General features: G+C 59.9%; 1 protein-coding gene across 1 annotated transcript in view; it reads right to left on the reverse strand.

The window, feature by feature from the left end:
- The window catches only part of LOC126176098 (uncharacterized), a gene marked incomplete at both ends in the record, with an annotated part of 14142 nt that extends 1644 nt beyond the window's left edge, over window positions 1–12498 (reverse strand). Inside the window, one exon of the mRNA XM_049923235.1 lies at window positions 12451–12498. Coding sequence (XP_049779192.1) covers window positions 12451–12498 — 48 coding nt within the window. The remainder of the gene's footprint in view (window positions 1–12450) is intronic.
- Window positions 12499–12764: the final 266 nt, after the last annotated feature.

Below are 12764 nucleotides of genomic sequence, written 5' to 3' on the forward strand. Positions count from 1 at the left end.
GTGAGGATAGGGGCCACGATAGAGAAGAAAGTGACTGTGATGGTGGACAAGGGGCTGTGAGGAGGGGTCATGAAGTCCTGTTGAGGGGGTGCGACGGGGGAAACAGGCAGGGGGGGCAGGAGGAATGGGCCAAGAGGGAGGAGGAGGAGGGGCCAAGAGGGGTCAGGAGAAAGAGGCCGAGAGGGGTCAGGAGAAAGGAGCCGAGGCAGGGGGGAAAGGGGCCGAGGCAGGGGGGAAAGGGGCCGAGGCAGGGGGAAAGGGGCCGAGGCAGGGGGAAAGGGGCCGAGGCAGGGGGAAAGGGGCCGAGGCAGGGGGGAAAGGGGCCGAGGCAGGGGGAAAGGGGCCGAGGCAGGGGGAAAGGGGCCGAGGCAGGGGGAAAGGGCCGAGGCAGGGGGAAAGGGGCCGAGGCAGGGGGAAAGGGGCCGAGGCAGGGGGAAAGGGGCTGAATGGGCCGAAGATGGGGGAAGGGGCACAGGCAGGGGGTAAAGGGGGCGAAGAGCGGGGAAGGGGCCGTGGGGGGGGGGGGAAGGGGCAGAGGCGGGGGGGGAAGGGGGCAGAGGTGGAGGGGAAAGAGGCAGAAGAGGGGGGAAAGGGGCCGAAGAGGGGGGAAAGGGGGCCAAAGAGGGGGGGGAAAGGGGCCAAAGAGGGGGGGAAAGGGGCCGAGGATGGTGGGAGAGGGGCCGAGGATGGTGGGAGAGGGGCCGAGGATGGTGGGAGAGGGGTCCGAGGATGGTGGGAGAGGGGCCGAGGATGGTGGGAGAGGGGCCGAGGATGGTGGTGAGAGGGGCCGAGGAGGGGGGTGAGAGGGGCCGAGGAGGGGGGTGAGAGGGGCCGAGGAGAGTGGCCGAGGCGGGGGGGAGGGGGGGCCGAGGGGCGGGCAAGAGGGGCCGAGACGGTGGGAGAGTGGCCGAGGCGGGGGGGAGGGGGGCCGAGGGGCGGGCAAGAGGGGACGAGACGGTGGGAGAGGGGCCGAGGCGGGGGGGGAGAGGGGCCGAGGCGGGGGGGGAGAGGGGCCGAGGGGCGGGAGAAAAGCACCGAGGGGGCGGGAGAGAAAGCACCGAGGGGCGGGAGAAAAGCACCGAGGGGCGGGAGAAAAGCACCGAGGGGCGGGAGAAAAGCACTGAGGGGCGGGAGAAAAAGCACTGAGGGGCGGGAGAAAAGCACCGAGGGGCGGGAGAAAAGCACCGAGGGGCGGGAGAAAAGCACCGAGGGGCGGGAGAAAAGCACCGAGGGGCGGGAGAAAAGCACCGAGGGGCGGGAGAAAAGCACCGAGGGGCGGGAGAAAAGCACCGAGGGGGCGTGAGAAAAGCACCGAGGGGCGGGAGAAAAGCACCGAGGGGCGGGAGAAAAGCACCGAGGGGCGGGAGAAAAGGGCCCAAGGGGTGGGAGAAAGGGCCAAGGGGTGGGAGAAAGGCAAAGGGGTGGGAGAAAGGGCAAAGGGGTTGGGAGAAAGGGCCAAGGGGTGGGAGAAAGGGCCAAGGGGGGAGAAACTGAGGAGAGGAGAAAGGGACCGAGACGATGGAGAAAGGGTTCGGGACAGGTAAGGTAGGGCCATGTAGTATGCAAGGAGGCACTTTAGGTGAACTGATGGGTGAACAAGTTGCGGAATGGACTGCAAACGAAGTGCTGATACGTGGAAAAACAGGGAGATTGTGGGGGGAGGGAATTATAAAAGAATGGATTGGAGTGCGGAGGTGTGCGAAGGGAGATGTGGGAGAGAAGAGTGGTGGTCGTGGGAGGGCAGAGGAGAATGTGTGAGGAACAGGGGGATGTGGGAGTAAAAATGGGGCCGTAGGAGGGTAGAGGGGAACGTGGGTGGGAAGGGGTCGACATGGTAGGGCAGAGGGAGAGGTTGGAGGTCAGTGGGGGCTGTGGGAGAGAAGTGGAAGATGTAGGAGGGCTGAGGAGGTGGGAGGGCGGAGGTGGGAGAGCAGTGAGGTAGTTGGGGAGGTGGGGGGCCTTGGGGTAGTTGGAGAGTGGGAGGGCGGAGGGGGAGCTGGGGGAGGATGGAGGGCAGAGGGGGGGGCTGGGGGAGGATGGAGGGCAGAGAGGGGGAGTTTGGGGAGGATGGAGGGCAGAGGGGGAGTTTGGGGAGGATGGAGGGCAGAGGGGGAGTTTGGTGGGCAGAGGGGGAGTTGGGGATGGATGGAGGGCAGAGGTGTAGTGGGGGGAGGATGGTGGGCAGAGGGAGAGTTGGAAGGGCAAAGGGGAAGTTGGGGGAGGTGGGAGCGCAGAGAGGAATTTGGGGGAGGTGGGAGTGCAGAGAGGAAGTTGGGGGAGTTGGGAACGCAGAGAGGAAGTTGGGGGGAGGTGGGAGCGCAAGGAGTGGGTTGCAGTGGTTGGGGAGAAGTGGGAGGGCAGGGAGGGAGTTCAGGGGAGGTGGGTGCGCAAAAACCGGAGTTTGGGGGAGGCAGGTGGACATAAAAGGAAGTTGGGCGAGGTGGGAGGGCAGAGAGGGGGTGAAGTTGGTTGGGGGGAGGTGGGAGGGCAGAGAGAGGATGGCGTTGGCCAGTAGGATGGCAGAGGGGGAGTTGGGGTGGCCGGTGGGAGGGCAGAAGGGGAGTCGGGGTGGCCGGTGGGAGGTCACAGGGGGAGTCGGTGTGGCCGGTGGGAGGGTAGAGTTGGAGTCGGGGTGGGAGCTGGAAGGGCAGAGGGGTAGTTGAGGTGGGAGCTGGGAGGGCAGAGGGGTAGTTGGGGTGGGAGCTGGGAGGGCAGAGAGGGAGTTGGGGTGGGAGCTGGGAGGGCAGAGAGGGAGTTGGGGTGGGAGCTGGGAGGGCAGAGGAGGAGCTGGGGTTGGACCTGGGAGGGCAGAAGGAGTGGGGGTGGGAGCTGGGAGGGCAGGGGAATGGCAGAGTGTGGGTGTGGGAAGTCACAGGGGAATGGCAGAGTGTGGGTGTGGGAAGTCACAGGGGAGCAGCATAGGGTGGGTGTGGGAAGTCACAGGGGAGCAGCATAGGGTGGGTGTGGGAAGTCACAGGGGAATGACAGAAGATGGGTGTGGGAAGTCACAGGGGAATGACAGAAGGTGAGTGTGGGAAGTCACAGGGCAATGACAGAGGGTGGGTGTGGGAAGTCACAGGGGAACAACAGAGGGTGGGTGTGGGAAGTCACAGGGGAACAACAGAGGGTGGGTGTGGGAAGTCACAGGGGAACAACAGAGGGTGGGTGTGGGAAGTCACAGTGGAACGGCAGAGGGTGGGTGTGGGAAGTCACAGGGGAGCAGCATAGGGTGGGTGTGGGAAGTCACAGGGGAGCAGCATAGGGTGGGTGTGGGAAGTCACAGGGGAGCAGCATAGGGTGGGTGTGGGAAGTCACAGGGGAATGACAGAAGATGGGTGTGGGAAGTCACAGGGAAATGGCAGAGGGTGGGTGTGGGAAGTCACAGGGAAACGGCAGAGGGTGGGTGTGGGAAGTCACAGGGAAACGGCAGAGGGTGTGTGTGGGTGGTCACAGGATTGAATGGCGAAAGGACATAGTAGGTCATGGGGAACAGCGGAAGGATGTGGGAGGTAACGGGGGAATGTCAGAGGAGATGTGGGAGGTAACGGGAGAAAGTAAGAGCGGACGTGGGATGTCATAGTGGAACGTCAGAGGGGATGGGAGAGGTCACAGGGAATGGCAGAGGGGGTGGGGAGGTTAGAGGGGAACAGCAAAGGGTGTGTGGGAGGGTTGGGTTGGGTTGTTTGGGGAAGGAGACCAGACAGCGAGGTCATCAGTCTCATCGGATTAGGGAAGGATGGGGAAGGAAGTCGGCCGTGCCCTTTCAAAGGAACCATCTTGTCATTTGCCTGGAGCGATTTAGGGAAATCACGGAAAACCCATATCAGGATGGCTGGATGCGGGGTTGAACCGTTGTCCTCAATATGCGAGTCCAGGGCTGTGGGAGGTTAGAGGGGAACAGCAAAGGGGGTGTGGGAGGTTAGAGGGGAACAGCAAAGGGGGTTTGGGAGGTCTGATGGGGTGGCAGAGGGGGACCTGTGTCGGCAGAGGAGGACGTGTGAGGGCAGAGGGGGACGTCAGGGGGACGTGTGGGGTCACAGGGAGACGGCAGGGGGATGTGTGAAGGCAGAGGGGGGACGTGTGAGGGCAGAGGGGGACGTGTGAGGGCAGAGGGGGACGTGTGAGGGCAGAGGGGGACGTGTGAGGGCAGAGGGGGACGTGTGAGGGCAGAGGGGGACGTGTGAGGGCAGAGGGGGACGTGTGAGGGAGGGCAGAGTGGGACGTGTGAGGGAGGGCAGAGGGGGACGTGTGAGGGAGGGCAGAGGGGGACGTGTGAGGGAAGAGGGGGACGTGTGAGGGCAGAGGGGGGACGTGTGAGGTCACGTGGTAATGGCAGAGTGGGATGTGGGAGGTCAGGAGGTCAAATGGGAATGGTAGAGGGGGATGTGGGAGGTCAGGAGGTCAGATGGGAATGGTAGAGGGGGATGTGGGAGGTCAGATGGGAACGGTAGAGGGGGGTGTGGGAGGTCAGAGGGGAATGGTAGAGGGGGATGTGGGAGGTCAGAGGGGAATTGCAGAGGGGGAACAGCAGGTGGGACATGGGTGGGGAGAGGTGAAAGGGAAAGTGCAGGTGGGGCATGAGAGGGCAGAGTTGAAAGGCAGGGAGGACTTTGGGGGACGGAGAGGAAAGGCAGGGGGGACTTTGGGGGACGGAGGGGAAAGGCAGGGGGGACATGGGTAAGAGGCAGAGAAAGAAAGGCAGTGGGTCTTGGGGTGGCAGAGGGGAAATGCATTGGGTCTTGGGGGGGCAGAGTGGAAAGGCAGTGGGTCTTGGGGGGCAGAGGGGAAAGGCAGTGGGTCTTTGGGGGGCGGCAGAGGGGAAAGGGAGTGTGTCTTGAAGGGGGCAGAGGGAAAAGGCAGTAAGTGTTGAGGGGGGGCGGAGGGAAAAGGCAGTAGGTCTTGGAGGGGGCAGAGAGGAAAGGCAGTGGATTGAGTTGGGCAGGGTGGAAAGGCAATGGTTTGTGTTGAGCAGGGCGGAAAGGCAACGGGTTGCGTTGGGCAGAAGGGAAAGGCATGGGTTGAGTTGGGCAGCAGGGAAAGGCAGTGGTACATGGGGGCAGATGGGGAAAGGCAGGGGGGAAAGTGGGGGCAAAGGGGAAAGAGGAATGGCGGGGTGGACATGAAGGGAGTGAGGCGAAAGGGGAAGGGCGGGAGGGACGAGGGGGAGTGAGGGGAAAGGGGAAGGGCGGGAGGGATGAGGGGGATTGAGGGGAAAGGGGAAGGGCGGGAGGGATGAGGGGGAGTGAGGGGAAAGGGGAAGGGCGGGAGGGATGAGGGGGAGTGAGGGGAAGGGTGGGAGGGATGTGGGAGGGCAAGGGGGAGAAGGGGAAGGAGATGTGGGAGAGCAGAATGGAAAGGGGAAGGGCAGGGGTGATGTGGGAGGGTAGAGGGGAAAGGGAAAGGGCAGGGGGGGATGTGGGAGGGCATAGGGGAAAAGGGAAGGGCAAAGGGGATGTGGGAGGGCGGGGGGATGTGGGAGGGCGTGGGGGGATGTGGGAGGGCGTGGGGGATGTGGGAGGGCAGGGGCGAAATGGGAGAAGAGGTAAGGGGAATGGGAATAGCAGGTGGGATGTGGGGGCCAGAGGGGAATGGCAGGGGGGATGTGGGGGGCCAGAGGGGAATGGCAGGGGGGATGTGGGGGGCCACAGGGGAATGGCAGGGGGGATGTGGGGGGCCAGAGGGGAATGGATAATGGCAGGGGCGATGTGGGGGGCAGAGGGTAAGGGCAGGGGGACATGGAAGGGCAGAGGGATATGAGTGGGCAGGGGGGAATGTGGAAGGGCAGGGGGGACGTGGGATGGCAGAAGGAAATGCAGAAGTGTAGGGGGGACATGGGATGGCAGAAGGAAATGTAGAAGTGTAGGGTGGACATGGGGGAGCAGAGGGGAATGTAGAAGTGCAGGGTGGACGTGGGAGGGCAGAGGGGAAATTAGAAGGGCAGGGGAAGGTGGGGGGCAGAGGGGAAAGTAGAAGGGCAGAGGCAGGTGGGGGGCAGAGGGGGAATGAATAATGGCAGGGGCGATGTGGGTGGGCAGAGGGGGGTGTGGGAGGGAAGAGGGGAAATGCTGGAGAGCAGAGTGGGCGGGTTGGGTTGATTAGGGGAAGGAATCAAACTGCGATGTGATGAGTCTCATCGGATTAGGGAAGGATGGGGAAGGAAGTTGGCCTTGTCCTTTCAAAGGAACCATTCCGTCGTTTGCCTGAAGTGATTTAGGGAAATCACGGAAAACCTGAATCAGGATAGCTGGACACAGGATTGAACTGTTGTCCTCCCGAATGCAAGTCCAGTGTGCTAACCACTGCACCATCTCGCTCGGTAGAGCAGAATGGGATGTGGGAGGGCAGAGTGGGATGTGGGAGGGCAGAGGGGGATGTGGGAGGAAAGAAGGGCCCTTGGAGAGAAGGAGACATGAGAGGGAGTGGTGTAGGAAAGTGGGATAGGGGAGCATCAGTGAAATGCAAAGAGACATGGGGAGAGGAAAAAATGGGGAAAAGAGAAGTTAATGAAACGTGGGAAATAGGGAAAAGAGAAATTAATGAAACGAGGGAAATGGGAAAAATGGTGAAGGAATAGGGGCAAGGGAGAAATGCAGTAAGGAGGAAGGAATTTGTAGCAAGGGAGAAGTAGTTAAGGAATTTGGAAAGGGAAGGAAAAGTGAAATGAGTTGGGTGAAGGGAAGGGGAAAGCAGGGCGAGAAAGAAGGGATAACTCGCGGAGGATGGGAAAAGAGAAGGGAAAAGGGAGGGGAGAGGAGAGAGAGAGAGAGAGAGAGAGAGAGAGAGGGAGCGAGGGAGAGAGGCAGAGAGAGAGAGGCAGAGAGAGAGAGAGAGAGAGAGAGAGAGAGAGAGAGAGAGAGAGGGAGAAAGAGAGAGAGGGGGGAGGCGAAGGGAAAGGCGATTGAGAACAGGTAGAGGGGAAGGCGGATGGAGCTAAAATAGAGAGAAGGATAAGAGGAATGGTGTTAAAAGAAGAAGGGAATAGAGGAAGAGTAGGAAAACTGAGGAGAAAAAGGTGGGGAAGTGAAAGGGTAAATGGAAATGGAAACAAGAAAAAGGCAAGTGGGAGTGAAAACCAGAAGGAAAATTAGATATGGAATGTGAAGGTAAAGGGGACGCAAGTCAGAGAAGTGATGGATAGAGGTAGCAAATGACAAGAGGATAAAGACAGAGACTGGGATAGAGAGATTGGGGAAATTGGTTAAGAGGGCAAATAGGTGAAAGGAGAAATGGTATGGAAGGGTTATGGGGTAGGGGGAGGGGGAAAAAGGGCAGTTGGGAAAAGAGATGAGGAAGGATATAGTACAGGTAAAGGAAATAAATGTCATGGAAGGCGAAGAATGGATGAAGGAGAAATGACAGGGGAAGAGAAGGGGGAATAGGGTGAGGGTGGACGGAGTATGGTGGAAGAGGAGGAGTCAAGGGGGAAGGGATGAGGAAAGGGGGAAGGGATGAGGAAAGGGGGAAGGGATGAGGAAAGGGGGAAGGGATAAGGAAAGGGGGAAGAAAGGAGGAAAGGGGGAAGGGAGGAGGAAAGGAGGAAGGGAGGAGGAAGGGAGCAGGAAAGGAGGAAGGGAGCAGGAAAGGAGGAAGGGAGGAGGAAGGGAGCAGGAAAGGAGGTAGGGAGGAGGAAGGGAGCAGGAAAGGAGGTAGGGAGGAGGAAGGGAGCAGGAAAGGAGGTAGGGAGGAGGAAGGGAGCAGGAAAGGAGGTAGGGAGGAGGAAGGGAGCAGAAAAGGAGGTAGGGAGGAGGAAGGGAGCAGGAAAGGAGGTAGGGAGGAGGAAGAGAGTAGGAAAGGAGGTAGGGAGTCGGAAGGGAGCAGGAAAGGAGGTAAGGAGGAGGAAGGGAGCAGGAAAGGAGGTAGGGAGGAGGAAGGGAGCAGGAAAGGAGGTAGGGAGGAGGAAGGGAGCAGGAAAGGAGGTAGGGAGGAGGAAGGGAGCAGGAAAGGAGGTAGGGAGGAGGAAGGGAGCAGGAAAGGAGGTAGGGAGGAGGAAGGGAGCAGGAAAGGAGGTAGGGAGGAGGAAGGGAGCAGGAAAGGAGGAAGGGAGCAGGAAAGGAGGAAGGGAGCAGGAAAGGAGGAAGGGAGCAGGAAAAGAGGAAGGGAGTAGCAAAGGAGGGGGATAGGAAGAAGGGAGGAAGTAGGAAAGGAGGAAGAAGGGAGGAAGAAAAGGGGAAGGGAGTAGGAAAGGAGGAAGAAGGGAAGAAGAATGGGGGAAGCGAGGAGGAAAAGAGGAAGAAGGGAGGAAGAACAGGGGAAGCGAGGAGGAAGGGAGGAAGGACAGGGGAAGCGAGGAGGAAGGGAGAAAGAACGGGGGAAGCGAGGAGGAAGGGAGGAAGAAGGGAGGAATAACGGGGAAAGGGAGGAATAACGGGGGAAGGGAGGAAGAAGGGACTAAGAACGGGGGAAGGGAGGAGGAAAGGAGGAAGGGGAAGAGGATGGGAAAGGGAGGAGTTAAGAGGGAGGGGAAGAGGATGGGAAAGGAAGGAGTTAAGGAGAAGAGGATGGAAAAGGGAGGAGTTAAGGGGAAGAGGATGGGAAAGGGAGGCGTTAAAGGGGAGGGGAAGAGGAAGGGAATGGGAGGAGTCAAGGGGGAGTGGAAGAGGACGGGAATGGGAGGAGTTAAGGGGGAGGGGAAGAGGATGAGAAAGGGAGGAGTTAAGGGGGAGGGGAAGAGGATGAGAAAGGGAGGAGTTAAGAGGGAGGGGAAGAGGATGGGAAAGGGAGGTGTTACGAGGGAGGGGAAGTCGATCGGAAAGGGGCGAGTTAAGAGGTAGGGGAAGAGGATGGGAAAGGGAGGAGTTACGAGGGAGGGAAAGTCGATCGGAAAGGGGCGAGTTAAGAGGTAGGGGAAGAGGATGGGAAAGGGAGGAGGTAAGAGGGAGGGGAAGAGGATGGGAAAGGGAGGAGGTAAGAGGGAGGGGAAGAGGATGGGAAAGGGAGGAGTTAAGAGGGAGGGGTAGAGGATGGGAAAGGGAGGAGTTAAGAGGGAGGGGAAGAGGATGGGAAAGGGAGGAGTCAAGGGGAAGAGGATGGGAAAGGGAGGAGTTAAGGGGAAGATGATGGGAAAGGGAGGAGTTAAGGGGAAGATGATGGGAAAGGGAGGAGTTAAGGGGAAGATGGTGGGAAAGGGAGGAGTTAAGGGGAAGAGGTTGGGAAAGGGAGAGTTAATGGGAAGATGATGGGAAAGGGAGAGTTAAGAGGAAGGTGAAGAGGAGGGGGAAAAGGTGAGTTAAGGGGGAGTGGAAGATGAGGGGAAAGGGGGGAGTTAAGGGGGAGTGGAAGATGAGGGGAAAGGGGGGAGTTAAGGGGAAGTGGAAAATGAGGGGAAACGGGGGAGTTAAGGGTGAGTCGAAGATGACGGGAAAGGGGCAGTTAAGGTAGAGTAGAAGATGAGGGGAAAGGGAGAAGGAGGGGAAAGGGAGAAGGAGGGGAAAGGGAGAAGGAGGGGAAGGGAGGAGGAGGGGAAAGGGAGGAGGAGGAGGGGAAAGGGAGGATGATGGGGAAAGAGAGGAGGGGAAGGGAGGTGGAGCGGAAAGGGAGGAGGATGGGGAAAGAGAGGAGGATGGGGAAAGATAGGACGACGGGGAAAGAGAGGAGGATGGGGAAAGAGAGGAGGATGGGGAAAGAGAGGAGGATGCGGAAAGAGAGGAGGATGGGGAAAGAGACAAGGATGGGGAAAGAGAGGAGGAGGGGGAAAGAGAAGAGGAGGGGGAAAGAGAAGAGGATGGGGAAAGGGAGGAGGATGGGGAAAGGGAGGAGGATGGGGAAAGGGAGGAGGATGGGGAAAGGGAGGAGGATGGGGAAAGGGAGGATGATTGGGAAAGGGACCACGTAGGGGAAAGGGACCGAGTAGGGGAAAGGAACTGCGCTGGGTGAAGGTAGCAGGGAGCGGGAGGGTAGGGGGAAGGGAAGGGTCTAGTGAAAAGGAGAGGGCAGGGCAAAATAGAGAGGGTATGGGGAAAGGGAGGAGATAGGGCAAAAGGAAGAAGGTTGGGTGAATGGGAGTAGGTAGATGGAAATGGAGATGGGTGGGGGAACGGGAGGGAGTAAGTGGACAGGGGGAACATTGCGGGGAAAGGGGGGAGGTAAGGGGAAAGGAGAAGTTAGGAGAAAGTATGGGGAAAGGAGACAGTGGAGAGGTGATAGGAGATAAGAGCGAGGGGAGACGGTGGGGGACAGAGGATAGGGAGGTTTAAATGTGGAGGACAAAGAGAAGAGAGAGAGGGGAAATAGTGGGGGTAGAGAGAGAGGGGGAAATAGTGGGGGTAGAGAGAGAGGGGAAATGGTGGGGGTAGAGAGAGGGGGGGACTGGAGGGGGAGAGAGAGAGAGAGAGAGAGAGTGATACTGACAGGGAGACTGGAGAGAAGGAAAGAGAGGGATGGAAAAGGAGAGGGGGAGGGGGAGAAGGAGAGAGAGGGGAAATGGTGGGGGTAGAGAGAGAGGGGAAATGGTGGGGGTAGAGAGAGAGGGGGAAGGGTGGGGGTAGAGAGAGTAGAGGGAGGGGAAAGAGTGGGGGTAGAGAGGGGAGAGGGAGGGGAAAAGGTGAGGCTAGGGAGAGAGAGAGGAAAGTGTATAGGAGAGGTATGGCAGAGGGTGTTGAAGGATTGAGAGGGGGAGAACGGAGGGAGATGTAGGAATGGGAGAGGGAAGGAGGGAAATGATCTAGGAGGGGGGAAAGGCAGAGGTAATGGTGTCGAAAGACAAGGGGAGGAGGGAGAGGTATGAGATTGGAAGGGCAGGGGAAGAAGGAGATGCCATGACTGTGGAAGGGCGCAGGGAGAGGGAGAGTCAAGACTGTGGAAGGGGAGATAGAGAAGGAGGGGTATGAGCGTGGAAGGGCGGGGGGAGAGGGAGGGGTATGAGCGTGGAAGGTTGGGGGAGAGGGAGGGGTATGAGCGTGGAAGGGTGGGGGAAAGGGAGGGGTATGAGCGTGGAAGGGTGGGGGAGAGGGAGGGGTATGAGCGTGGCAGGGCGGGGGAAAGGGAGGGGTTGAGCGTGGAAGGGCGGGGGGAGAGGAAGGGGTATGAGTGTGGAAGGGTGGGGGAGAGGGAGGGGTATGAGTGTGGAAGGGTGGGGGGAGAGGGAGGGGTATGAGTGCGGAAGGGCGGGGGGAGAGGCAGGGGTATGAGTATGGAAGGGCGGGGGGAGAGGCAGGGGTATGAGTATGGAAGGGCGAAGGGAGAGGGAGGGGTATGAGCGTGGAAGGGTGGGGAGAGAGGGAGGGGTATGAGCGTGGAAGGGTGAGGGGAGAGGGAGGGGTATGAGCAGGGAAGGGTGAGGGGTGAGGGAGGGGTATGAGCGGTGAAGGGTGAGGGGAGAGGGAGGGTTTTGAGCGTGGAAGTGTGAGGGGAGAGGAAGGGGTATGAGCGTGGAAGTGTGAGGGGAGAGGGAGGGGTATGAGCGTGGAAGGGTGAGGGGAGAGGGAGGGGTATGAGCGTGGAAGGGGGAGGGGAGAGGGAGGGGTATGAGCGTGGAAGGGGGAGGGGAGAGGGAGGGATATGAGCGTGGAAGGGGGAGGGGAGAGGGAGGGGTATGAGCGTGGAAGGGCGAGGTGAGGCGGAGTGGTATGAGCGTGGAAGGGCGAGGTGAGACAGAGGGGTATGAGCGCGGAAGGGCGAGGTGAGACGGAGGGGTATGAGCGCGGAAAGGCGAGGTGAGACGGAGGGGTATGAGCGCGGAAGGGCGAGGTGAGACGGAGGGGTATGAGCGCGGAAGGGCGAGGTGAGACGGAGGGGTATGAGCGCGGAAGGGCGAGGTGAGACGGAGGGGTATGAGCGCGGAAGGGCGAGGTGAGACGGAGGGGTATGAGCGTAGAAGGGCAAGGTGAGACGGAGGGGTATGAGCGTAGAAGGGCGAGGTGAGACGGAGGGGTATGAACGTAGAAGGGCGAGGTGAGACGGAGGGGTATGAGCGTAGAAGGGCGAGGTGAGACGGAGGGGTATGAGCGCGGAAGGGTGAGGGAGATGGAGGGGTTTGAGCGCGCGAGGGAGAGGGAGGGGTATGAGCGCGGAAGGGAGAGAGAGTGGGAGGGGAATGAGCGCAGGGACTAGGGGAAAAGAGTGACAGAGAGGGGGACTGGGTGTGTGAGAGAGAGAGAGAGAGAGAGAGAGAGAGACAGAGAGAGAGAGGGGGGGGTGGGAATGGGGGGGAAAGAGAGAGACAGAGAGAGAGAGAGAGAGAGACAGAGAGACAGACAGAGAGAGAGAGAGAGAGAGAGAGAGAGAGAGAGAGAGAGAGAGAGACAGAGAGAGAGAGAGAGAGGGAGAGAGAGAGACCAGAGAGCGAGAGGGGTGGCTGGGGGAGGGAGAGAGAGAGAGAGAGAGAGAGAGAGAGAGAGAGAGAGACAGAGAGAGAGGGGTGGCTGGGGAGGGAGAAAAGGAGAAACAGAGAGCGGGACTGGGGAGGGAGAAAAGGAGAAACAGAGAGCGGGACTGGGGAGAGAGAAAAGGAGAGACAGAGATGGGGACTGGGGAGACAGAAAAGGAGACACAGAGAGGGGGACTGGGGAGAGAGTAAAGGAGAGACGGAGAGAAAAGGAGACAGAGGGGGACTGGGGAGAGAGAAAAGGAGAGACAGAGGGGGACTGGGGAGAGAGAAAAGGAGAGACAGAGGGGGGACTGGGGAGAGAGAAAAGGAGAGACTGACGGGGGACTGTGGAGAGAAAGAGAGGGGGGGACTGGGGAGAGAAAGAGAGGGGGGACTGGAGAGAGATAGGGGACTGGAAAGAGAAAGAGAGTGGGGACTGGGGCGAAAGGGTGAGGGGGGA

This window comes from Schistocerca cancellata, chromosome 3 (assembly GCF_023864275.1).
Source record: "Schistocerca cancellata isolate TAMUIC-IGC-003103 chromosome 3, iqSchCanc2.1, whole genome shotgun sequence".
NCBI classification, from domain to species: Eukaryota; Metazoa; Arthropoda; class Insecta; order Orthoptera; family Acrididae; genus Schistocerca; species Schistocerca cancellata.